The 27,079-nt window shown below is 43.9% G+C and overlaps 1 protein-coding gene across 1 annotated transcript in view; it reads left to right on the top strand.

Annotated features, from left to right (window-relative positions):
• The window catches only part of LOC308523356 (cilia- and flagella-associated protein 61-like), an 89,803-nt gene that overhangs the window by 28,291 nt on the left and 34,433 nt on the right, over window positions 1-27,079 (top strand). Inside the window, exons 4-6 of the mRNA XM_081097213.1 lie at window positions 2,792-3,119; window positions 4,856-4,947; window positions 11,954-12,159. Of these exons, the coding sequence (XP_080953339.1) occupies window positions 2,792-3,119; window positions 4,856-4,947; window positions 11,954-12,159 (626 nt within the window). The remainder of the gene's footprint in view (window positions 1-2,791; window positions 3,120-4,855; window positions 4,948-11,953; window positions 12,160-27,079) is intronic.

The raw sequence follows: 27,079 nt of genomic DNA, 5'->3' as shown, positions 1-27,079 counted from the left end.
ACGTGTGTCATAGGTTCGCCATCACTGATTTAGGATAAAAGAAACAACTAGAGAGAGCTTAGGTGGTGCTCTTCTTTGGCTCTCTAGGAATTTATAGGAAAGAAGTGAGCCAAGGTGGGGCTGCCTTTAGGTCACTGGGAAGGAAAGGAAAGTTAGAGAAAAAGGGGGCCTTGGAGACAGGATCAGGGGTAAGCCCAGCATGAGTTGCCATTGCTCACTGCTCCCCTGGTTGCAAGTCTCATGGGGACCCTGAGAGTTAGGGGGAAATAAACTTTTCATGCTTGAAAAGGGACATGAGCATGCTCTAGAGCAGCGGTTCTCAACCTGGGGGCCGCGACCCCTTTGGGGGTCGAACGACCCTTTCACAGGGGCTGCCTAAGACCATCGGAAAACACATATATAATTACATATTGTTTTTGTGATTAATCACTATGCTTTAATAATGTTCAATTTGTAACAATGAAAATACATCCTGCATATCAGATATTTACATTAAGATTCATAACAGTAGCAAAATTACAGTTATGAAGTAGCAACGAAAGTAATTTTATGGTTGGGGGTCACCACAACATGAGGAACTGTATTAAAGGGTCATGGCATTAGGAAGGTTGAGAACCACTGCTCTAGAGCAAAACCACACTGAGTTTTTGTCCTGAGGATTTTTGTTTCTTTTGCAAGGGAGGATTTCCGTAAAATATTCATCAGCTCTCCAGGTGAGTTTTTAATATGCTGATGCATCAGAATGAGTGTAGAGGAGAGTTTGGGATTATTATTTGGTTTACTTTACTGTTTTACTCTTATCTTGGGTCTGTCTGGTTCCAGTCAGGATTTTGTTATTTGTTCCCCTGATTGCCTCCGTCCCTGATTTAGGGAAGATAAGGTCTTTTAATTCACTAGCTAGTGGTAAGTTGTTCAATTTGTTTGGCCTTGTTTAATTATCTTGTCTCAGTTTCCCTATTCCACTTGCCTAGGAATTTCCCTAGCTTCTTACTATCCTGCCTCAGTACAGCTGTGGGTCTGGATTTTAAAGTTTATTTACTTTTAATTAACTTAGATTTAAATTTACATAGTTATGCACGACTAATCTCTACCACAGGATTAAAAATCATTCACGTACCAATCATGGGTGTAGGGAAGGGATGTGACAGAGGGTTACCTTTGGTCTAGAACAGCTCATTTTTATACAGAACGAGGCAAGTAAGGTGGGTAAAGCAAGCTTGTGAAGGAAGCAGGGAGGCAGCCATCAGTATTATGAGGCTCCATATCATGTTCTTGTTTTCAGCATGTTTCAAATAAGGTGGCAAATTATATTTAGGTAAAAATAAAATGATTAAACTTATCTCAACTGCTTCAACAACAAGGAAGGGCTTAAAAACAACGAACTTGCACTGTTTTAATGATGTTCAACATCAGCTTAGAAGAAGATGTTCATATGAGCATAAGAAAGCATTGAAATTTGGGCAGAGAATTGGGGGGGACATACAGATCACTTCTAAGGAGTATGTGGAGGGCTTTGTGACCCTTGGTAGGTATTCCATAAGTATTTATTCAATGACTGTGTGCCGTATCAGGGCAGAAAGTAACAAGGGAGGAGCCCAGACGTGCTAGATGCTGAGGCTGATGGAGCTCTCATCTTCTCTGGGGCATCTTGCAGGTCAGGCTTTCGGGGTTTAAAAGGCCGGGAATGATGGGGCAGTTTGACAACTCAAGATTAGATGAGGTGACTGTAAGAAGGAACCCAGAGAGACCTAAATGTCAGACACATGAATAAGAAGAGGAAAATGGAAGGGGGCTGAGAGAGTTATTTTAAATATAGAAGAATGAGCCCTAGCCAGTTTGGCTCAGTGGATAGAGTGTCAGCCCTCGGACTGAAGGATTGTGGGTTTGATTCCAGTCAAGGGCATGTATCTGGATTGCAGGCTCAATTCCCAGCCCCATTCGGGAGGCAACCAATCAATGTCTCTCTCACATGGATGTCTTTCTCTCTCTGTTTCTTCCCCTCCTTCCCACTCTCTCTAAAAATCAATGGAAAAATATCCTCAGGTGAGGATTAACAATAAATAAGCAAGTAAATAAATAAAGCTAGTAAAATATAGAAGAATGGGGAAAGTGGTGTCCCATGAATTATAAACCTCTTTGTGGGAAAAAAATATTGACTCTTATGATAGCTATTTCATCTTTTGGCATCCTCTCCACTGGATATCTAGATTGAGTGATAAAAAAAAATAAAAGAGTGACATTGGTTGATCATAACTTGTTCTTCATAGCAAACAGTAGTCTCTCTCTCTCTCTCTCTCTCTCTCTCTCTCTCTCTCTCACACACACACACACACACACACACACACACACGATTGTAACAAACTTTTAGTAGACCTAGATTTTTTTTTGATTTTTTTTTTTTTGGAAAATACTTTGGTAATTTCTTTCTTTTTTTTAATTTATTGCTTAAAGTAATACAAAGGGTATTACATATGTGTCCATTTTTTCCCCCCGCCCTAGACAGTCCCCTAGCCTCCCCTATCCCCCAGTGTCTTATGTCCATTGGTTATGCTTATATGCATGCATACAAGTCCTTTGGTTGATCTCTTACCCCCCTACCTCCTGCCCCCCAACCCTCCCCGGCCTTCCCGCTGCAGTTTGACAATCTGTTTGAGGCAGCTCTGCCTCTGTATCTATTATTGTTCAAAAGTTTATAATGAAGATTTTTTTGTGTGTTCCCCTGTTGATTGTTCACACTCTTGGGAAGGTAAAGAGTGATAACTAAGTAACAATGTAATTGCTCACTTGGTAGGTATTCTTCAGCTTCTGTGAGAAGAACGTGGATTATGAAACATTTAAAGCATTCAATGATGCATGTCTTGTCTATGATGGCCGACTTGTGATTGATGCGAACTTCCACACCAATGACATAGCCATCAGAGCTGCTGGCTCCCTCACCAAATTCTCCAGTAGATATTACTCAAGGGATTGGTCTCACAGAAACTTCAGTTCCAAAGAAGTTGGCTTCCAAATGGCAGCAGCTATGCTCTGTCTCTTTGATCCAACCCTCGAGCCTGTGACCGAGCCACCGGCTGATCTTGACCGACTCATTCCCACGTACAAGGCAGCAAAGATCCAAGGTGTGTGGTAAGCCACCTTCTTCCCCCTGGTGAAGCCAGCAGTTGGTCTGGGTCAGTGCTCAGGGCAGCCCTCCATCTTTCTCTTAGGCTTGGTGAGGAGACCTCTCTGCACAGAAACAGAGGAGGGCTCTCACTCTCATTTCTTAAGCATTTATTATGGACATAGCATTATTATTATCATGGTCCTTTGCAATTTGAGCATTTATTATAGACAATATAATAGCTGTGTTTAAGCACACTGGAGCATGATCAGAAGTTACTTACAACTGGTCATAATGGTACAATGCTTTGACGTCTTCCCAAACTTTCATTCTCACTCTAAGTTCAGAGATAAAGAGACCCTTCCAAGCATCCCAGGCCTTGGCTGCTATCTGGATGGATAAGCCAAACCATTTGCGGCTGTAAATGTCACATTCATCTGTTAAGCCTTGTTGACCTCTAAGGAGATCATATGAGTAACACAGGATTTCTTTATGTTTGAGAGTTCAGAGATACCTTTGGAAATAGTGTCTTTGAATGTTATAGACCAGTGATGGCGAACCTATGACACGCGAACTCATTTTTTTGGTTGATTTTTCTTTGTTAAATGGCATTTAAATATATAAAATAAATATCAAAAATATAAGTCTTTGTTTTACTGTGGTTGCAAATATCAAAAAGTCTCTATATGTGACACGGCACCAGAATTAAGTTAGGGTTTTACAAAATGCTGACACGCCGAGCTCAAAAGGTTCACCATCACTGTTATAGACATTCTACTAGAAAAAAAAATGCATATACATACACAATTTTGTTTACTTCCAAAAGTTGAAGGACTAATACCCAAACCATCCATAGACCCCCCTAGGGCAGTGGTCGGCAAACCGCGGCTCGTGAGCCACATGCGGCTCTTAGGCCCCTTGAGTGTGGCTCTTCCACAAAATACCACGTGCGGGCGCACACGTACAATGCGATTGAAACTTCGTGGCCCATGCGCAGAAGTCGGTATTTTGTGGAAGAGCCACACTCAAGGGGCCAAAGAGTCACATGTGGCTCGCGAGCCGCAGTTTGCTGAGCCACGGTTTGCCGACCACTGCCCTAGGGTGTCCATGGACCCTAAGCCAGTAAATAGACATCAGACTAAAGAGACAAAAGCCCTATATTCCAGATCTTATCTTTTTCTACCTATCTAAATGGCCTCAGAGAAGTCCCACTCTGCTTCTCATTCTCGATGAGACCAGGGGAAAGAGGAAGAGAAGGGATGGGTATCAGAGACCAGAGTTAGGTCAGGCTCATACTTCTGGGACAAACTAGAAATATTAATACTTTGATAATGATCATTTTCTAAAACATTGAACAAGAAATTTATTGATTTTCCTTATAACATTCATTTTCAGAATATTTTTTAAATATTGGAGGAATGATGGGGAAAACCATTGCAACATTTAGACTCTAAAGGTCTTGGTTTGGCTTTGGCAGGTAGAGTGACAGGAGTTACGAGAAATCAAAGGATACACAGGATCAGCTTAGCACATCTTCTGTTGGCTACATTATGGGGTATAATGGTACATTCACACTGATTTTGTTAAGTAAATCCCAGCCATCCCAGTCCTCATTGGGAATGTTCGAGCAGCATACACCATTATAGGCATCTCCATCTGTCCTGTAGCACAGTTATAAGCTCACTCACCTTATTAACATGTTACCTACCTTATTAACAATTAATTAAAATGTGGAAACCTTGCCATTTTCTCTAGGAGGCATTCTTCCTGGGTCTTACCATTATCTGCATATCAGCAAGCCTGCCATTCCATCTCCCTTGGAGGTACAAATGGCCCAGCCTGATTTTGTAAGTATTATTCCTAAATTTCATTTAACTTCCAAATATCACACTTTGTGTACAGGGGTGAAAAGTTATTTATTCAGATCTTTAGTGTAACGTATTGGTTCATGCATCAGAAAGCCACTGCAGTCGCCAGTCCTCAAGAAGGCCCTCAATGACTCCTGCCTCTTGGTATTCATGCCCCTGTGTGCTCCCCTACCACGCTGACTAGGGCTGACCTCTGTAGCCAACAGGATTTTGTGGAAATGACAGTTTGAGACTTCCAGTGCTAGGTCACGAAAGATATTACAGCTTCAAACTTGCACCACTCCCAATTTATACAAGCTTATTGTTTTTACCCACTGATTGTTTTTTAATAGATTTTTTAAAGAGCAGTTTTAGGTTCACAGCAAAATTGAGAGGAAAGTACAGAGATTTCCCATATACCCCTGCTCCCATTCAAGCATACTGTCCCCATTATCAACGTCCTCAATCGAAGTGGTACATTAGTTATGATTGGTGAACTTACATTGATACACCATTACCACCCGAAGTCTATAGTCTACATTAGAGTTGTATATTCTAGGGGTTTGGACAAATGTATAATGACATGTATCCATCATTACAGTATCATACAGAGTAGTTTCACTACCCTAAGAATCCTCTGTGGTCCGCCTCTTTATCCCTCTCTCACCCTTAACTCCTGGCACCCACTGATCTCTATACCATCTCCATAGTTTTGCCTTATCCAGAATGTCATATAGTTGGAATTGTGTAGTATGGAGCCATTTCAGATTGGCTTCTCTTTTGCAAATTTAATTTAATTTTTCCCGTCGCCATTGTATCCCTCTATGCCCTCTTCCACTTCCCTCTTTCTCCCCCCATTTGTTCCTTTCACTTTGTAATATGTATTTGTGCAACATGGCTTGATAGCTCATTTCTTTTTAGTGTTAAACAGCATTCCATTATCTGAATGTATCACAGTTTACTTCTTCATTCGCCTATTGAAGGACATTAAGCCACTAAGTTTTGAGGTAGCCTGTGATACAGCAATAGACAACTAAAACAACTGCCTTCATGGCAACATAGCAAGTGAATTGCATAGGGTTTGGAATGTCCGTGAAACCCTGTTGTTCTCCTGCCCTCCCTGAATTACACAAGAAGGACCATCCAGAAGATGCAGAAGTGTAATGAGGGGACGTCCCTGGGCCCAAGATAACCAGAAGGACCCATGTGGTTGGTCAGGTGGCAGGCTCCTCAAATAAAATTCTCTGACAGATGGACCCAGAGTTGTGTTTGTGGTCAACTGGGGGTTTTCTTTTTGACGTGTCACATTTGCTTCTTTTTTTTTTTTTTTTTTTTTTTTTTTTTTTTTTTTTTTTTTTTTTTTTGCCAGTGAGTCAGACACTGGAAGTTGGCACCGTAACCTCTGTTCCCATTTTCATATCCTGAGTATTTTGGGGTGTTAATGATAATGACCAAAGTAATCACATTTCCCAGATTTCCTTGAGAATAGAATCAGCCCTGTGGCAGGTTCTTGTCAATGAGATGTAAGTGGATACTATTGGAAAATTCCTTGAAAGAGGGACAAACTCAAACTGTACAGACCCTTGGCCCCTCACCCTTCTCCCTTCAGGAAGTTGGAATCCCAGCTCTTCATATACTTCCCATGGACTTTGGAGAAGTTACTCAACTTCTCTGGGTGTCTGGGGTTCTTAGGGATCATATATAGAGTAAAAGGAACAAAACAGGTGACCAATCAGTGGTGGATGTTGTTAATCATAGTTCCAGACAAATAATGAAATCTGTTTCCTCCAGGGAAAGGGAAAATGCTCTGTGTTTGAACCTTATTTGCCTCGGGCCTCTCCCAGACTCTTTTAGGGGTGCTTTTTTATATGTGGTCTGATGAAAAATTTTCTTACAAATAAAGGATCGAAGCAAATGATGTTCCAGTTTCTGTTGCTATGTAACAGAAATGAAGCAGCCATTTGATTCTGCTCAGATTCTGTGGGTCAGGAATTCAGACAGGACACAGTGCGAAGGGCTTGTCACTGCTCCACAATGTCTGGGGCCTCAGTGCAGAAGACTTGAAGGTTAGAGGCGACACAATGGTTGGATTTGGATTCTCTGAAGGGCTGGAATGATTCAAACACAGGGCGTGCTGACCAGAGCATCACACCTGAGCTGTCCATGTGACTGGGCTTCCTCACAGCCTGGCAACCTCAGAGTCGTCAGATTTCTTATGTGACAGCTCAGGGCTCTGAGCGCAAGTGTCCCCACTAGCAATTAGAAGCTGCATTGCTTTCCATGACCGGCCTCGAAAGTCACACAGCACTACTCCTTCAAGCCCTCGGTTGGCCCAGTCACAGCCCACCAGGATTCAAGGAGAGGGGACGTAGAGTTCATCTCTCAGTGGGAATAGTGCCAAGGTCTTATTGTAGAAGACTGTGAGCGATGGAGGATATTGTTGTGGTCATCTTTGTGGAATACAATCTGCCACTGATGAGATGGGGCATTTCATGAACGGGATGAAGCCCAGATGATGTGTGCAGAGGCCGAGCACTTTGGTCATCGTAGATAAATAATTGGAGCCAAAGATGTTCAAGATGAAAAATACTGGGAGTGCTTTCAGACAGAACCAGATCCTTCGAGGACACTGATTTCCTACGCACAGTGTCGTTTATTTATGAGCCATGGCTGTCTCTGAATAAAGTCCGAGGAGGAGCCAAAGGGATTTTTAGGTAATGAGGGTCTGAATAAGAAGGCCACTTGAACAGATTCTTTGGCTGGCACGATGACAGTATTTGAACAGGATCCCTGACTGTAATGAACCATTTTGCCAGGTGTGCCTCCTTTTTAATAACTACAGAAGATCTAAACAGATTTTTTTTCCGTTTTATTCTCCCAGAAAAAAAAAAATGTAGGGTGGTTCCATGGCAATCTTTTGGAGTTGGAATTAATTTGATTAAGTAAAATTGTTGCCAAAATGGTCAGGCAGTCACTTAAATATAGCTAGTTGATCAAGGGTGGAGCTATTGAACAATATTTCACTAAAGAAACGAAATTCCTATTTTTACCATAAATGTAGTGCAGATTTCGGACTTTCATAGCGCTCAGGAATTGGGATGTTTAGTAAGGAGTGTCTTTATTAATTCATGAGCTCTATGAGAGGTAGTCCGACAAAAGGAAGAAAGGGACCTCAAGTCGTCTCCATAATGAACTAATCTTTACAGATTCCAGTCCACATGCTTTGTTGGCTGTACACCACAGAGCAAAGGAATTTGTCACAACAAGTTCTGCCGTGGATACCATTAAATTTAAAATTGTGCGTTTATCATGAGACTTGGGGACTCCATTTCTTGCACACCAGGTTTGATTAATCCTGTGTCTTCCATTTGGCATACATTCCAGAGCCATTTCCCAACTTTTGTCAAAATCATAAAGAAACTTGAAAGGGTGATTGTATCCAAAGGGAGGAAAAGGAAACACACCGGAACCAGTTACTTCATTAAAATCTTACATTCAAGATCCAAGTTTCCTAACAACTTGCTTATATACATACATAAAGGGAGAAACCGGACACACACCCCAGAATTAGAAAGTGTGTGAAACCAGCATCATTACTCCTAGGACCCCTCAGGGGATGGCAGAGCTGGGAGCTGCCTTGTCATTAGGGGAGCGATTTTCTGGGAGGAGAGGCAGGCTTTTCCCAATCTGTGAGCCACCGCACAGGAAGGACCTAAGAAATGTAGATGCGTCTGCCTGGCCCTCCAGCGGTAATCTGTCTGAGAAACCCATCTGTAGGTGAATTGTCCTTAATGTCAGTACAAAAATGCTGGTGCATTCCAAATTCCCAGAATGCTCCCCACCCGCACTGAGGTTACGGAGTGCCACAGCTCATGAAGCGGACACAGTTACTGCTTCTGTTGATATTAGCCATCGTGGCACAAGTCATTTCTTTCGCTCCAGTGCGACCACTTTTTTGCATTCTTTTAGCCCTCAGAGCCATGATGAGCGAAAACATAGAGAGGCAACCCAAAGATTAGAATTCAATCTTTCAATTAAAACATGAGACCAAAAATAGCCCCCAAACAAACAGATGGTGATGAAAAGTCATTGAGAACGATGCTGACAAGGCGGCCTTCTGGGACCCGGCTGACATCCAAGGGCTCATCTGCTCAGATTCCTTGCTGTCGCCCAGCAGCCTTCTTGGGCTCCACCTCACAGTGGCCAGACCATCCCAGCTAAACACAGGGTCCTGTGATCGGAAGGTGGAGTGTTTAGTGAAAGGCTGCCAGGTCAAAGCTGTGTCAGTCACTTGGGCACATCTCCTGGGGCGCCCCTTTGATGCCTGGGTTCCCTTTCTTAATCCTTGAGCATAAAGAAATTTTAAAGAGGAGGAGGAGGAGGGGTCATGACCTCGTGGGGTGGCTGACTGCTCCCCAGTGAGCCCTGGAGAAACCTGGTGCTAAAACTGTGCTGAAGCTGCTGACAGGGCCCTCTCTCTGGGACCCCAGCCACACTCCCACCACTGCGAGGGAGTGGCCCTCCTCAGGCATCCCTCCCACAAAGGGCCTTCCTGGCCTAACGCTGCGGGCACCAACTCAAATGGCCTTTCAGTCTTGCATCAGGAGTTAGAACGGTGCATGAAGGGCACATATGTCACTCTCATAGTCTGTGTGTATTTAATTCGGAAATAGCGTTTGCTGTGATGGAGTTGATGCCAGAGATTATTCTGTGATGCCAAGTGCCACGGCCTGGTGTGTTCATTGCTCCATCTAAGAAGTCAGAAATTCCTGAGGATGCCCAGGTGGTGTGGCTCAGTGGTTGCGCCTTGACCTAGGAACCAGGAGGTCATGGTTCGATTCCCCGTTCGGTTGGGGCACGTGCCTGGGTTTCGGGCTTGATTCCCAGTGTGGGATGTGCAGGAGGCAGCTGATCAATGATTCTCTCTCCTCATTGTTGTTTCTATCTCTCTCTCCCTCTCCCTTCCTCTCTGAAATCAATAAAAATATTTAAAAAAAAATTCCTGAGGAAACAGATCTGAATTAAAAAGTGTGTGAGGTGATCTGGGACCAGAGAAATGCTGTGGCAAGAACAAAGGGTAAGGGGGCGATTAGATAAGGACACCAGAAAGTCTGCAGCCTGTGGCTCAAGCTGGCTTTTTCCAAACTCTTCTTCCGCCAACCCTACCCTGCCACAGTTCCCCCTCCCTTCTTCCCTCCCTCCCTCCCTCCCTCCCTTCCTTCCTTCCTTCCTTCCTTCCTTCCTTCCTTCCTTCCTTCCTCCCTCCCTTCCTTCCTTCCTTCCTCCTCTCCCTCCTTTCCTCTCTCCCTCTCTTCCTCCCTCCCTTTCTTCCCTCTTTCTTCTGCTTTCTGTTTCATTTCTCTTCCTCTCAATTTTTTCACCAAAAGTCTAGTTCGTTGCCACAGCACAGCCAGAGTATTTTAAAGTAACTTATCATTTTAGAAGTAGTAGTCATTGTTTAAAAACTAGAAATGTTATGTAGTCAAATGAACAGGAAGAGAAACAACAAAAATGACCCAGTCTCCCAACCTCAGTAAATGACATTTGTTAAAATTTTGATTAAAAAAAGGAATTATCTGTACATTTTAAAACTGCTTCTATAGTATAAAATGTGCTGTGAACATATTTCCCTATATTATGAAATACAGCTTACTAACAAATTCTGTTGGATGTGTTGTACCTTATCATTAGGCTGTACCATTGTTTTGTGAGGTAATGCCTTGCTGAATTGCTCTTTTTAATTCTTTCCTATGCAGGTAGATTTTCTCTCTGTATCCATCCATCTCTATGACTGATGGGCAGCTTGCACCTCCCCCCCAACCCTTTTACTAAGTTATGTTTGCTCTCCCTCCCACCCCAAACACCCAATTTCTCACACATACTTGTGGCTGGCCCAGGATTTACCTGATATCCCTCCTGTAAACCTCACCTTGTACCGTCTCAGGGTTTTTGCCATATGATATCCAAACACCCACCGGTTGCTTCAATATATTTAAAAATCCAGTTAAACTGTGTGTCCTTGTTTAGACAAAATCCCCAGGGGATGTCCAAGACTAAGTAAATGTTTGAGATCAGTGTAGTCCACCTTGCCTTGGATTTATAAATGCCACATTCAAGTTCAGAGCAAAACCTTAAATCTATATGCACTCAGGAGAGATTTATTGAGTGTGACCCTGAGTCTAAGTTCAGAGTCTGGGGGTAAACTGAAGGCTCATCCACCATCAACAAAACCTATTTGTCTGCCACGGGTTCTCAGTTTGGTTGCCTGAGCCCGTGGGGAGTGTGTCCTGGTTGGTGGGTGGGTAGTCATTAGGGGCCGAAATAGGAAAGATGGTAGTGACATGGAATCGAATGGCATCTTCCCTTGTCATCTGGGCTTCCATGGCAGTGTCAGCCAGTTTCTAGGGGACGTAAAGCTTTGACAGTTACAGGCGAAAATGTGGCCTGCAGAATGTGTACGTGTATTTCCATAAACTTGAACCTTCTCCCTGGAAACAGACCTTCACCAACAGCCAAACCTCCCCAAACCAACCTGTCAGACATTCACCTTTTACTCATTTCCTTTATTGAAATAAACTTGAAAAAGTGAAATTCTTCCTGATCATTTTTGGCTAGGAGGTTTTCTCAAAACAGTGCTGTGAAAAAACTATGAAAATTAGCAGTCTTAACACACATCGTGGAGCAGAGTAAACCCAGCCCCACATCTTAGCTGTGTGAGGTATTGAGGATTAGAGAATTGGCTGTAACCTAGCAACTAATTTAGAAACGCTGAACAATGCAATCACAGATTAAAATATCCCGAGGAACACTTAGTCATTAAGTCCAAGTCTGTGCTTTCGGACACAGCTATCTTCTGTTGAGTTTAGTCAATATCTGTTAGAGTTATTTGCAACGAGCCATAAGATATAACCTAGTTTGTTATATTTGGAAAATTAATTGCTATGATAAAGTTCCCAAAGTTCAGAAATGTTTCTGATGTTGTTTTTTCTGATCCATTCCCCTCCAGGGTACAGAAATAGTAACAGGTAAAGCAAAAAAAGGCACTTATTTCCGAATACATATTAACAGCTGTAAAATAGTGGAGACCATAACGTGCCTCTCCAAGGAGCCTTTCCCTACCTCCAACTACATTCGCTTGTTTGGGCAGCATGAGCAACTCCTCAACAACCTGTGTGCTCGGTTTGAGAACAAGATGATCCCAGATCTCTACCGGTAAGTTGGACCGTGCATTGTACTAAGGGGAAATTCAATACTAGTGTCTTATGAATGAAGAGTGTGTTTTGTGACACAAGAGAGCAAAACGGGAATCCATGGGAGAAGCTAAAGTGGCAGAGATTTCATCTATATACAGTGGGGCCTTAACTTATGAGTGTCCCAACTAATGAGTTTTTTGAGATACCAGCTGTCTCTCAGCCGATTTTTTGCATTGAGTTGATAGAGTAATTTGAGTTAACGAGCTCCTTAACAAGCTCGGTCTCAGAACGAATTAAACTCGTAAGTCAGGGCCCCACTGTATATAAAAGCCTAAGCAATCGAATGACCAAACAGCTGGTCGACCAGTCGCCATGACGCACACTGACCACCAAGGGGCAGACGCTCAACCCAGGAGCTTCCCCCTAGTGGTCAGTGCGCTCCCACAGCCGGAGTGCTGCTCAACTGACCGATGGGCACCAGACTCCATGGCTGGCGAGCACAGCGGTGGTGCTGCAAGCCTCTCCTCCCTCAGCGGCAGCGCTATGAGAGGCAGTGGCAGGTGCAGTGGGGCAGGGATGAGCTGGAGCAGCTCAGGCTCCTCCCTGGCCGCCTGCCGCTTCGTGCACTACTATATCCCTTGGGGGATGTCGGACTTCCGGTTTTGGCCCGACCCCCTCCAGGGCCTGCAGGGATCAGGCTAAAACCAGCAGTCCGACATCCTCTGGATTGCAAAAGGGCGCAGGCCAGGCTGAGGGACCCCACTGGTGCACGAATCCATGCACCAGGCCTCTAGTTCTCATAGAGTAAATAACATCTGACCACTAGCATTGAGCACTAGCATTGAAGGTGGAGAGTTACATGGGGAAGTGCATGGACTCCAGATGTATCCACACATAGCTCCCATGGCCATGCACAGTCCTGAATCCCAGATGCACCCATTACAGCCTCCACACCATGGGTAGGCCTGGATGCGATGATTTTCGAGTTCCTTTGACCCAGGGCTAGTAAGAGCAGTGGTCAGAAGTTTAAGAGGGAATTCTGGGAACGGGATAGGAAAGCACTTAGTCCTGGTGAGAACTCCACAACCACAAACATGCTGTTCATGACCCCAGCTGTCTTCCACCCAGCTTGTGCTCAAGCAGGGAAAGGTGGCCATTTGTCTGAGATATTGTTAAGAGAATCTGCACTGGCAGGTTGGTTTAACTGGGTGATCTAGATCTTGATCTTTCAAATTCTAAAACACTTGATTACCCTACAACTCTAGGAAGGCTAAAATTTCAGAGTAGAAAGCTACTTCTGGATATAGTCTGGTGCTTAGAAAGGAGCATTTTCCTCTATTTCCACTAAAACAAAGTGATGACTAGGGCCAGTATATGGTATCTTTTGCTGTTCCCCACCTCTTTCTCCAAAGCCACAAACCCCCAGACGCTCCTCAGGCAACTCCAGTCTGCCATGCTCTCCCTCTACTGGAGCCCAGGGTGATGGGCTGCGAAAGAAATTTTGTGTGGGGGCCCTTTAAGAGGGTGCCTGTGTCTCCTGTGGGCTCTGCCTCTCCATGGCCAACAGAAACCTTGCTGCTTGTCACAGCTGGATGCTATGTGGGCCCCTCTTCCTGGCTCTGGCACTCCAAGCTGGGGAGCCTGGCTGGGGTCTGGGCTTCACGCCTCCCTGGGCAAGCCCCTTTCTGGTCTCTGCCCTTCCTACCAGTCTCAGCGTGGCTTCTTCTGTGACCCATTCACACAGTGGAATACTATGAGGCTCCCCAGAAGGAGGAACGCTTACCTTTTGCAATAGTAAGGATGGACCTGGAGATTATTATGCCAAGTGAAATAAGCCAGTCAGAGAAATACCATATGATCTCACTAAGATATGGAATCTAGTGAACAACATAAACTGGCAGCCCTAGCTGGTTTGGCTCAGTGGATAAAGCGTCAGCCTGCAGACTGAGGATCCCAGGTTCGATTTCACTCTAGGCCACATGCCTGGGTTGTGGGCTTTATCCCCAGTAAGGGGCGTCCAGGAGACAGCCATATCATTGATATTTCTATCTCTCTCTCTCCCTCTCCCTTCCTCTCTGAAATCAATAAAAATATTTTTAAAAAATAAACTGACAAACATTAGAAACATATGCATGGATACATGGAAAATCTGACAGCTATCAGAGGGGAGGGTGGCATGAGAAACTAGATGGAAAAAGGTGAAGGGATTAGCCAAAGAACATATATACATAACCCATAGACTCAGACAACGGTGTGGTGCTAGCCAGAGGGAGGGGAGTGGGGCTGAGTAGATGGGGGAGGCAGGAAGTGGGTATGGAAACATCTGTAATAGTGTCAACAATCCTCCTATATAATAAAAGCCTAATATACAAATTGACTGAACCATGGAACGACCGGTCGCTATGATGCGCACTGGCCATCAGGGGGCAGACACTCAATGCAGGAGCTGCCCCCTGGTGGTCAGTGCGCTCCCACAGGGGGAGCACCACTCAGCCAGAAGCCAGTAGGTGGACATCCCCCAAGGAGCCCTGGACTGTGAGAGGGCACAGACTGGGCTGAGGGACCCCCTCTTCCCCCAGTGAATGATTTTCATGCACTTGGCCTCTAATAAAAAATAAAAAAAAATAAAAAATATGCCACCTCTATATGATTTCCTAAAAAGTAGATCAATTTCTTTTGCCTTCTTTGAATTGATTTTGTGGCTGACTAGAGAAAGTCAATACCATTTAGCACTATGTTTATAAGGTCCCTCATGGTGATGCTTGTAGCTGCAGTTCAATTATTTCCCTGCTGTATAGTATTCCCTTATATAACTGTGTCACTATTCATCCGTTTTCCCATTGATTGGTATTTAAATTGTCCCCAGTTTGATGCCACAACCACAGCTGCAAGAATTTCTCTCGGGGGAACTAGGTGATGCTGAAATGTTCCCGAAAGTAGTTTTTATCTATTGAACTCTCTCCAGAGGGGCATGAGAGCACCTCCACAACCCTGGCAATCCTTACACCAGTGGTTCTCAACCTTCTGGCCCTTTAAATACAGTTCCTCATGTTGTGACCCAACCATAAAATTATTTTTGTTGCTACTTCATAACTGTAATGTTGCTACTGTTATGAATCGTCGTGTAAATATCTGATATGCAGGATGGTCTTAGGTGACCCCTGTGAAAGGTCGTTCGACCGCCAAAGGAGTCGCGACCCACAGGTTGAGAACCGCTGCCTTACACTGTTATGCTTTAAAATTTGTCTATTCTGGTGGTTTGAAAAGGTGTCTTCCTGTGGTTTTAATTTTCCCTTTCCTGATTAATGACAATTTACTGCCTTTTATTTGTTTATGGGCCATTTGTGGTAGTTCCTGTGAGGTGCCTGTTATGACCTTTGTCCATGTTTTGTTTGTGTGTCATGTTTTTCCTAATTCACAGGGTCATTCACATATTCTGGATGCAAACTTACGTTGATTATGTATCCTTAATATAACTTCTCCCATTGAGGTTTGTCTTTCCACTTATTTATGGTGTCAATTAACAGATGTTCTTAATTTTAACATAATCTGTTTGCCTTCTTTGGGGTGTCTTGGATATTTTTGTCCCTTTGCTTTTCCAATAGGTTATGTCAACTTGTCAAGCTCTGTGACTTGATAGCAAATGTATTAAAACTTAGTTTCATTAGGTGAGAATTGGCATCTTTGTTATTAAGTCCAGTATCATAGCATAGTATAGGTCTTGATTTCTTTACTGTTGTAAATATTATTTTTTATTGATTGCTGTTACATAGAAATGCACTAAGTTTTTGTATGGTTTTGTATTCTGCAAATTTTCTAAACTCTCGTTCATTCAAATAATTTACCTACAGGTTCTTTTAAATTTTCCACACAGAAAAAATTATATTGTATGCAAATAATGACAGTTTTATTTCTTCTTTTCCAATCTTTATAACTTTTATCTCTTTTTCTTGTCTTGCTACATTGGCTAATATCTGCAGTAGAAGATAACACAGAAGTAGTGAGAGATGGCACCCTTACCTCATTCTTAATTTTAAAGGGAATGCTTTTTTTATTAAGTATATGACATTTGCCATACATATTTTATAGACATTCTTTATCAGATATTGTTTTAATTACTAGCTTGCTAAGCATTTTAATCATGCATGGATTTTAATTTTTTCCCCAGAAAAAGTATTTCATTTCTGAAACCTTTTATGAATGAGGATATTTTCCTAATGCTTTCAATTATAAACTACTAGAGGCCCGGCACACGAAATTCGTGTGCGGGTACGGTCCCTAGGCCTGGCCTACAATCAGGGCCCTCTTCCCCAGCTGCCATCGGGCGATTGGAGCCTGCCAGCTGGGGAAAGGAGCTGAGAGGTGGTCAGTGCGCCTCATGGTGACTGATTGAGTGGTTGTTCTGGTCATTCCGCTGTTAGGGTCAATTTGCATATTGCCCTTTTATTATATAGGAGGAGGATATTTTGATGAACTATCAAATTCCTTAGTCATATGCTTTCCCTCCTTTAAATTTTTGTAGACATGACCTAGCTAGTTTGGCTCAGTGGATAGAGCATTGACCTGTGGACAGAAGGGTCCCGGGTTTGATTCCAGTCAAAGGCACATGCCTGGTTGCGGGCTCAATCCCCAGTAGGGGGGCAGCCAATCAATGACTTTCATCATTGATGTTTCTATCTTTCTCTCCCTCTCCCTTCCTTTTTGAAATCAATAAAAATATATTTTTTTTAATTTTTAGACTTACCTGAAATTTTTTCTAAAATAAAGGAAAAAACATTCAGAAAATGAATTCATTTGTTCCTTAGTTAATGCAGAGTATTTTATTTATCATTGTTTCCTACCTTACCCAAAATACTTGAGTTAGAGGAGAATCAGTTGCTGGTTAAAGCAAAAGTCCACCTGGTGGGGAGGAAAATGCTGCGAGTTATCTCTGCAAAGAAAATGTTTTCACGTTAAACCAAATCCAAAAGCCCTGGCTGGCTTGATTTCCCCCAAGAAGAAGGTGATGTTGAAGCAGACAGACTTTGTGAGCTTGGGATGCTGGTCAGGGTGCAGCTGTTAACTGATGGTAATAATAATTTTAAGTTAATTTGATTTGCTAGGAGTGAATATTTAAAATGGCAGACGGGATGACATTGGACAACAGAACGTACCAATGGACATCTGTAAGACAGAAACAAGGAGAGGGTAGAGGGCAGGAAAACAGTGGCTGCTCATCCAAGAGGTCGCTGGTCATTTGAAGTGAGGTCCTGAGGGCAACGCCATGCCTGTCAGTCACTCCCACGGGCGTGTTACTGTGTGCCTGCAGCTGCGGCCGCATTCTTTTCAAGTGCCGTGAAATGCTGCCAGATCCCAGGGCTAATTCCTGGCTCAGCACTGCCTGCCCTGTCTGTTGTCAGATGGACCGGCGAGACTCTTTCCAAGCAGGCAGGGGATGGTGTAGCTGATTTTGGCTGCGATGAGATTACAGATTGTTTCCCTGACCTCGGCAACACCAGCCACATCTCTTATTCAAATCTGGGTGAATTTCCACCCACTACGTCTGGGGGCACCTTTCTCTATTCTGGGAGGGCTGACTGCTGACCAGGTGCTCTATCTCTGCCCGTCAGGCCTGACCTCAAGATCAAATTCTTCTCCAGTTTCACAGGAAGCCTCTGGCTTCTTTCTCCTACTTCCTCCAATCGAATCTCACACCATCCAGGGCCAGAACAGCACAGGCCCTGGTGATGCCAGGGGGGCAGACGCTGTGGCAGTCGAGGCCTCGTGAGCAGTGGCTCCTGCTGCCTGCAGTGGGACTTGCTTGGATCCATTCAGGGACACATGGTGGTGGCCAAGCAGTCAGCCACCAGGATACACAGGCAGGCAGCTGTCACAGGACAGCAGCGCGCTGCGGGTTTGCGGCCCAGGCCGGCTTGGGTTCTACCTTATTTTAGTCTCTGTTTTCACCTCAGAGCGCCAGCACAAACCATTGGCAATGAAGAAAAGTTCACCGCTGGCGACTCTGCATGTGCGTGCGCTTGTGGGTATGTGTACGAGAGGGGAGTGGGGAGAGAGAGAGAGAGAGAGAGAGAGAGAGAGAGAGAGAATGATTGATCGCTTTGGAAAAAGAATGGAGTCCATTTGTATCATGAGTTACTTTCTGAACCAACCAGCATTTAAAACGCACATGACAAATGTTACTAAAGATTTTTCCCAATCTTCCTCTTAAGAGCACTTGTGTCCCACATGCACAAATGCACACGCCTATGGCAAACCTTGCAATTTCCCGCCCCCCCCCCACCCCCCCCCCCCCGCCCCCTAAGTCCTTTGGTGATGTTTAGAATGAGCAGCAGCTTCCACCCTGTGGTACTGCCCCTCCCGCAGGGCCTGGGGACAGAGGGAGCTTCAAGGTGGGAGCCACAAAGTCCCTGTCACAGCTTTAACAAGGCCATGTCCGGTGCCCTCCCTGCTGCCTTAGCTCTACCTCACCGTCATTTACCCCACTTACCGATGGCCCTGCTGAGTCCCTGCCCCTCCCCTTGGCCTTCATTAACAGTCTGTAGCATCCTTTATCCTCACGGTGTGAATAGGTCTTGCCCTCGCTTCTTTGTATGAGCCCATCAGATACTCATAAACCTTGATTAAATTATCTCTTTGCACATCTTAACATGCTCATCCCTCAAAGGCTGCCCTCATGCAGCCCTCCTGCCAGCGCCGCCACCCTCCTCCACGCTTCCCCAGACACTCGGTGGCCTATTTTTAGTGGGTAAGTGCTGCTGTGCGCAATATTCTAAATGGGATTTGAGCAGGCGCTTTAACGAGCTGCCATTACCTTGTTGAACTGTGAAGCTCCAGAAGTTACTCTCTCAGGAAAGCTGCCCTGTGCTAGCTCTGTCTTCAGAGCTGCAAAGCAGGACGCGGCCAGCCCACACCGTCTTCTGATTCATTTATTAGACTCCAGTTGGAGTCATTTAATCATGACCTCAGAGTTTTCGGTGCCGCCGTAGTCAGTGGCTCGTGCTGTTTCCAGTAGGAAACCACACACTAAATCCTAAGGGCCCTTTTTTGCAGACTTACCAAATGTTCTTAAAATAGGACTTCCCCCTCCAACGTGTCCGTTTTTTGGCACATACCTAAACGTTGTTGAATACAAGTTCCCCCAAGATGCAAATCTCCCTTTTGGCTACCTAACAAGTCATGGACCTGCCTGTGTGTAGACTCATCAAGGTGTCGCTGCTTGTCTGTTTCATTCCCTGAATGCCAGTTCTGTTTGATTGCCTTAGAAACGATATGTTCGCAGATGTTTGCTAAAATCAAAATTTGTTCTCTTCATTGTCCTTCCCAGTCGTTTAATTATAGTCTATTTCTCTGCCCTGGAAGGATTTCAATGGGGTGTGCTTACATGATCCGTCTGGGGCAGTGGTCGGCAAACTCATTAGTCAACAGAGCCAAATAACAACAGTACTTCTTCAAAATAGACTCGCCCAGGCCGAAAACCGACTTCTGCGCATGGGCCACGAAGTTTCAATCACACTGTATGTGCACGTCCGCACATGGTATTTTGTGGAAGAGGGGCCAAAGAGCCGCATGTGGCTCGCGAGCCGAGGTTTGCCGACCACTGGTCTGGGGGATCCTCGCTGACCATTCCTGGGCCTTCTGGCTTGCCTAGTGGTGCTTCTCACACCATCACATAACCTGTGAGGCTGAACCGACATTTTTAAACATTTCTCATTGCTGAGATGGTTCACCTGAGATCTGGAAGTATCTAGACCAGTGTGGGGCCAAATTCCATTTGACATAACATATGTCCATTTTTAGTTGTCATATTGCTCTGATTAAAAGACTAGAGCTTGGACCTGGCCTGTTTGCTCAGTGGTTAGAGCATCAGCCCTCAGATGGAAGGGTCTCAGGTTAGAGTCCCAGTCAAGGGCATGTACCTTGGTTGCAGACTCCATCCCCGGTCCCTAGGTCAGGGTGCGTGTGGGAGACAACCAGTCGATGTGTCTCTCTCTCATCCATGTTTCTGTCTCTCACCTCCACTCTCTCTAAAAATCAGTGGGAAAAATATCTCGGGTGAGGATTAACAAAAGAAAACAAAAAGACTAGAGTTTGGGGGTTTTATTCTCTAGTATACATCACCTCCTTCTTCCCACTGTGACATTTGTATGGAATTAGCCTTTCCTGGGTTGGAGATTATTTGGAACTTCCTGAAATTATAGCCAGCGCATGTCCCTTTGAATATTCATGCCAAAGATTATAATGTGAAAGAAAAACAAATGCACCCATTCACATAGGAATGAATGTTTAAAATAATGAGCACCTGGAACTTTGCATAAAGCATGGAGCTTTTTAAAAAATCTCAATATCCAGTGTGTCCCAATAATTTGCCTCATTTGTCATAAAAATATGGTTTAGCATATCATCTTAGTATTTATCAGAAAGGCCTGGATCTAGTTTTTATTTAGGGCTTTGAGGTATCAGGAAGGTGTAAACTCTTATTTCAATTGCCTCAGTCCTATTCATGTTAGTAAGAAACATTGCTTTGAGCATAGTGCTCATGAATGAATGAAGGAAAAGTGACTATTTCATCTCATAGCCAAGATTTTTTCTTTTTTTTAAAATATAATTTATTGGGGTGACATTGGTTAGTAAAATATATAGGTCTCAGGTTTACAATTCTACAGCACATCATCTCTACACTGTATTGTGTGTTTGCCACCCCAAGTATCCACCCATCTCCATTTATCATCCCTGTCCCTCTTCTACTTCCCCCAACCCTTTCTTCCCTCTGGCAATCACCATAAAGCAAAGGAAGCCTATTGGACACACAGAGAGAAGATATTTTTCTTAACGGTAAAAGGCTTTTATTTTTTTTATAACATTAACATTAAATGTAACTACTGTTAATATTTTCATTGGTTTTTAAATTTCTGCTAATTTATGCCCTATTACATAAAGAATACATTATCTATATAGTATTATGAAAACAGAATCATAGAACATTGTGTGCCACTATTTTAAAATATAAGAAAATTTCCTCATACCATTACAAATTTTTTAAATAAAATGCAATGGTTACATCGCTCTCATTATGTAATGACTCTTTATCATCGAGTTTTAAAGTTTTTATAATCATAAAAAATGCTGATAAATACTTTTGTTTGTTAATGTTAGTCCACATATTTTTTTTTAATTTTCTTGAGTACAAATAATTACACTAAATTGAAGAAGCCATGTGGACCACTGTCAAAGTCTGCATGAAGTTCTTTTTAATTTAAATGATTTATTTATTTACTTATTACAGTTGGCACACAACATTATATTAAATTCAGGTGCATACCACAGTGATTAGGTATTTAGACATTTTATAACTTACTAAGTGATCATCCCAATAAATCTTGTACCCATCTGAAACCGTATGTAATTATTAGAACTTTATTATTCCCTATACTGTACTTTACATCCCCATGATTATTCTGTAACAACCAATCTGTACTTCTTAACCTCTTTACCTTTTTCACCCATCCCCTCAAACCTCCTCTCACTGGCAACCATCGAAATGATATCTGTATCTCTGAGTCTGTTTCTGTTCTGCTTGTTCCCTTATTGTTGTTAGATATGTATTTATTTCCATTATATTGTTCAGATTTTTAATCCTTTTTTCCCCTTCTTCTTCTTCTTAAAGAAGACTCTCTAACCTTTCATATAATAGTTGTTTGGTGGTGACGAACTCCTTTAGCTTTTTCTTGTCTGGGAAGCTTGTTTTCTGTCCTTCTATTCTAAATGAAAACTTCTCTGAGTAGAATAATCTTGATTGTATATCTTGCTATTCATCACTTTGAATATTTCTTGCCACTCCCTCTGGCCTGCAAATTTTCTGTTGAGAAATCAGCTGACAGCGTATGGGCATTCCCTTGTAGGTCACTAACTGCTTTTCTCTTGCTGCTCTTAAGATTCTCTCTTTGTCTTTAATCTTTGGCATTTTAATTATGATGTGTCTTGGTGTGGGCCTCTTTGGGTTCATCTGCTTGGGACTCTCCATGCTTCCCAGACTTGTATGTCTATTTCCTTCACCAGGACTGGATTTTGTTCCCCAGAATTCATATGTTGAAGCCCTAATCCCCATTGTAACTATATCTGTAGATGAGGTCTTAGGGAGGTAATTAAGGTTGAGTGAGGTCATAAGGGTGGGACCCTAATCCAGTAGGACTGTGGCCTTACAAGGAGAGGAAGAGCAAGAGATTCCATGTGAGGACACAGAAGGCAGCCATCTGCAAGCTGGGAAGAGAGTCCTCACCAGAAACTGACCATTCTGGAACCCTTATCTTGGACTTCCAGCTTCCAGAACTGTGAGAAATAAATTTATGTTGTTTAAGCCACCCAATCTTAGCCTGCGCTAAGACAGATTTGTACCCCAGATCTGTCTCCTCACAGCTTATCAGGCTGCTATGAAGCCGGGCAAAGGTACTTTGCTGCTTCCACCAGCTGCGGGCCGTGCTGCCCAAGGCATGTAGTGCCCCCTGGGCACTCCCATTCAGCCACCATGGGGACCAGCCCCATGTCAGCTGGCCTGGGTTCAACTCCTGCTTCTGACAGTAGACCAGCCTCACTTCCCTATCTGGGCAGAAACGGGTCTCCTGGTTCTCACTCGGTGGTGATAACTGAAAAGGAGAGAGCGCTCCTCAGAAAACGCACCAGGGGGTCCTTCGGACCTCGCCTGGAGTGTGGGCTTAGGCAGGTCACCTCATTCCTCTAAGCTTCATTTCCCTTCTCTGCTTCCTGGTGAAAACTGAAGGAGATGATGTACAGGAGCATCCGCTCAGAGCCCGCCCTGGAGGAGCTGTCCCACCAGTGGTCCTGTGCTACTGTCCTCCTCCAGCGTCGCATGCCGCGGGCCCTGGGCATCCCCATACCTGGGTCCGCGTGTGCTGCTCAGCGTTGTCCCCAGCACCCGCCCAGGATAACTCTGCAGAGTGACAGATGGCCTAGCCCCAGCATGGCCTCAGCCACTGCTCCTTCTCTCTCAAACACTTTGTCACCCACCCAGCAAACTCTGAGCTGTGTTTTGTGACTTATTATTCACTCTATCTAGTAATTTGGGGAGAAGAGAGCACCAAATGCCACCGACGATGCCCCCGCAGCTGCTAATAGGAGCCACCGTTTGGATCCCACGACACTCTCTTGGCCCCAGCGACTCCGACAGCTGCCGGAGCGCCGTCTGCCAGGCCAGGATCCGTGCTGAAGGCTCCGAGGGCAGAATAGAGCCCAGCACAGTCACGCTGGGCTCCCGGAGGCTTGCAGCATTAATAATCTATAGTTCAATCATTAGGAGCAAATCCAAGTGAAATAGCAAAATATACACCATGCTGGAGGCCGCAGGGCTGCTGGGAGGTGGCTTTTCTGCTTCGTGGCATCTTTAATGATTAGTTCCCAGCCACTAGCAGCCCCAGCTGACAAGCGGCGCCTGCAAGCTGTAGGCTTTCTGCACGTGATAATTGAACAAAGCTAGAACTCATTCAAGATATTAACACGGACTGGCTACCAGGGATCTACTGCGCTTGTCAGGCCTCCAAGTCGAACCCTCACCAAGGGCACCCTGAAGGGTGTTCATCGGTCAGTTATTGCCCTCTGCACAGATCTGCAAGTGGGTCTTTTTGGATTGAGGATCCCGGGCTGCTGGGGCCCTGGCAAGGATTTAATATGTAAGCCAAACTAATTTCTGAAGCGCTAACCTAGGCCTTCATTGCAACAGGTCAGCCATAGCATGCTAAGTAAGAAGATATCTGAAGTGGAGATGCATTTTTAATTTTAAGGGTTTTGTGTGTTTTTTTTTAATGATTCATTTCAAGTTGTTATTGGATATAAGATAAAAAATTATTTGTTAATATTCTTCCTGATCATAACCATTAGTCAGGAATCTCCATCTAGATTCTACAGCAACAGAAGCACAGGACACACTGACTGAAACACCGAAGACACTGTAACATCCCCAGAACTACCCCGAGGGACGAGCAGGAGGCCTTCCGAAGCCAGGGTTTGAAACACCGTCAGAATTTGCCTTCTTGTCCCTGCCGGTGGGCTTCTTTGTCTCAGACTGGCCTCCCCCAGGTGGAAGTCGTGGGAGTTCCAGGCTCACGCACCTCCTAGCTTGGTATTTAGATAGCAGAGGGGCCTTTCTTTCCTAGTCCCACTTTGAAAAATTCCTGGGGAAGAATTCAGAAAGGTCTGGATCCTATAATGAGCCCATCCACTCAGACCATCAGCATGACCATGTCCCAGCCTCGCTTGATCTCCGAGAGTTTCTGCTCCTCCTCCCATCCCTGGGCTTGGCTGAAGCCCTGTGCCACAGGTGGGAGGATCTGGCTTCCCAAGTGACTGCCAAAGAGGCTGCGTGATGCAGGGCACAAGTGCAGGGATCCAGTTCTCTGCGGCTGGGAGGGAGCCAGAGAAGACAAACCCCTTTCCCCTCCTCCGATAGACTGTCCCAAGACCCAGTTTCTTCATAGAGCCCATCCAGAGACATCCTGCATGGGGCCTAGCCTGAGGCGGTGGCCAGCACGTAGTGCATAATTCTGCATTGTTCCCCATCTTTCACCACCCCATTTCCCTTTCTTTTCACTCTGGCTGCCCTGGGATGGTACCTCCCGCATAAAACCGTCTTTGCCTCAAGCTCTGATCCCTCAGTGGGCAGGCAACACCAGAGTAACAAGAATGATGAAAATCATGAACACAGCTCTTTCTATTATATCAAACGTCACTAAATCCATGGGAACAAAAACTCAGGCTTACATAGAGGGAGTTTCCAATCAATTTCTGTCCCAGAATTTGGAATCCATGAGCCTAATTTAGAAATTCAATTGGAAATGTGGTCAAAAGGTACAAACTTCCAGGTATGAAATAATAAGCTCACAGGATGTCACGTACAACATGGTGCCCGTGGTGGACACTGCTATGTGGTGTACAGGGACATCCTCAAAAGAGTAGATACGAAGAGTTCTTATCACAAAAATAATTCTTTTTCTCTTTTTATTGTGTCTATATGAGATGATGGACGTGAACGGAACCTATTGTGGCATCGTTTCACAATGTATATATATTAAACCATCATGCTCTTCACCATCAACTTATACAGTGATGCATGTCAATTATTTCTCAGTAAAACTGGATAAAAACCTAAATTCAGAAAAGTTTGATAAAAAGCCTTGCTATTTAGAATTGTACTGAAAAAGAATTCAGGGGCTTCTGGTTAAATATGGCAGATTGAATATACAGGTTTACCTCCTCTCCCTCCTGAAATCCACTAAAATGACAGTAAAACAAGAAAAAAACACAGTTTTTTGATGGTTGGCTCAAAGTTTCTATTGTCCTTTACCTTCCATTTTTTTTAATAGTTTAAATGCGCCAAAGAAAAATTTTGATACAAAAATTTCAAGATATTCTAGACTTCATCTTTAAGTCAATTATTCATAGGCGGAGTTTGTTTTTTCTCTTCTTCTTGTCTTATATTTTGATTTTTAGATTCAATTGTTGGTAGATATGTATTTATTTCCATTTTATTGTTCATACTTTCATCTCTTTTTTTCTTCTTCTTAAAAAAGGCCCTTTGCCCTGGCTGGTTTTGCTCAGTGGATAGAACATCAGCCTGTGGACTGAAGGGTCCCGGGTTCAGTTCTGGTCCAGAACATGTATCTCGGTGGCAGGCTTGATCCCGTGCCCCTGTTCAGGTGCATGCAGGAGACAACCAATCAGTGTGTCTCTCTCACAATGATGTTTCTGTTTCTCCCCCTCCCTTCCACTCTCTCTCAAAATCAATTGAAAAATATCCTTGGATGAGAATTTTTTAAAAAAAGACTCTTTATCATTTTATGTAGCTCTTTATATGTCCTTTAATTCTAAGTGCTAGCTTGGTTGGGTAGAGTAATCTTAGTTGTAGGTCCTTGCTTTTCATCACTTTGAATATTTCTTGCCAATCCCTTCTGGCCTGCAAAGTTTCTGTTGAGAAATTATTTGAAAGTCTTATAGAAGCTCCCTTGTAGGTAACGAACTGCTTTTCTCTTGCTGCTTTTAAGATTCTCTCTTTGTCTTTAACGTTTGACATTTTAATTATTATGTGTCTTGGGGTGGGCTTCTTTGAGTTCCTCTTGTTTGGGACTCTGTACTTCCTGAATTTGTATGTCTATTTCCTTCACCAGGTTAGGGAATTATTTTGTCATTATTTTTTCAAATAGATTTTCAATTTCTTGCTCTCCTCTTCTTCTGGCAGCCCCATGATGCGAATGTTGATACGCTTGAAATTGTCCCAGAGGCTCCTTACACATTCTTCATATTTTTAAAATTCTTTTTACTTTTGCTGACTGGGTGTCTTTTGCTCCCTTATATTCCCAACCCCTGATTTGATCCTCTGCTTCAGCTACTTCACTGTTGATATCCTGTAATGTATTCATCATTTCAGTTAGTGTATTATTCTTATCTTACTGGTACTGTTTTATGTTTCCTATGTCTTTGTTGAAGTTCTCATTAAGTCCATTGAGCATATTTGTAACCAGTGTGATGAAATGTGCATCTAGAAGACTGTTTCCATTTTCTTTAGTTCTTTTTCTGGAGTTTTATTCTGTTTTTTCCTTTAGGACACATTTCTTTGTCTCCTCATTTTGGCAGCCTCCATGTATTTGGCAGCCTCTATGTGTTAGGAAGAGCGGCTATGTCTCCTGGGCTTGTTAGAGTGGCCTACGTAGTAGGTGTTCTATAGGGTCCAGTTGCACAGCCTCCCCAATTACCTAAGTTGGGCACTCCAGGTTAGGCCCCACCCCATATGGGATGTGTATACCTCCTGTTACAGTTGAGCCTTAATTGCTGTTGGCACCTCAATGGAAGGTATTTACCCCCAGCACAATGGCTAGAAGAACTGGCTGCATGGATGATTAGCTGTGCAGGGGCCCACCACATGGAGCAGGACGTAC

The sequence above is a fragment of the Myotis nattereri genome (genome assembly GCF_964212035.1).
Source record: "Myotis nattereri genome assembly, chromosome: 8".
Classification (NCBI taxonomy): Eukaryota; Metazoa; Chordata; class Mammalia; order Chiroptera; family Vespertilionidae; genus Myotis; species Myotis nattereri.
Note: the sequence above shows the minus strand (reverse complement) of the source record. Positions and strands in the feature narration are given on the sequence as shown.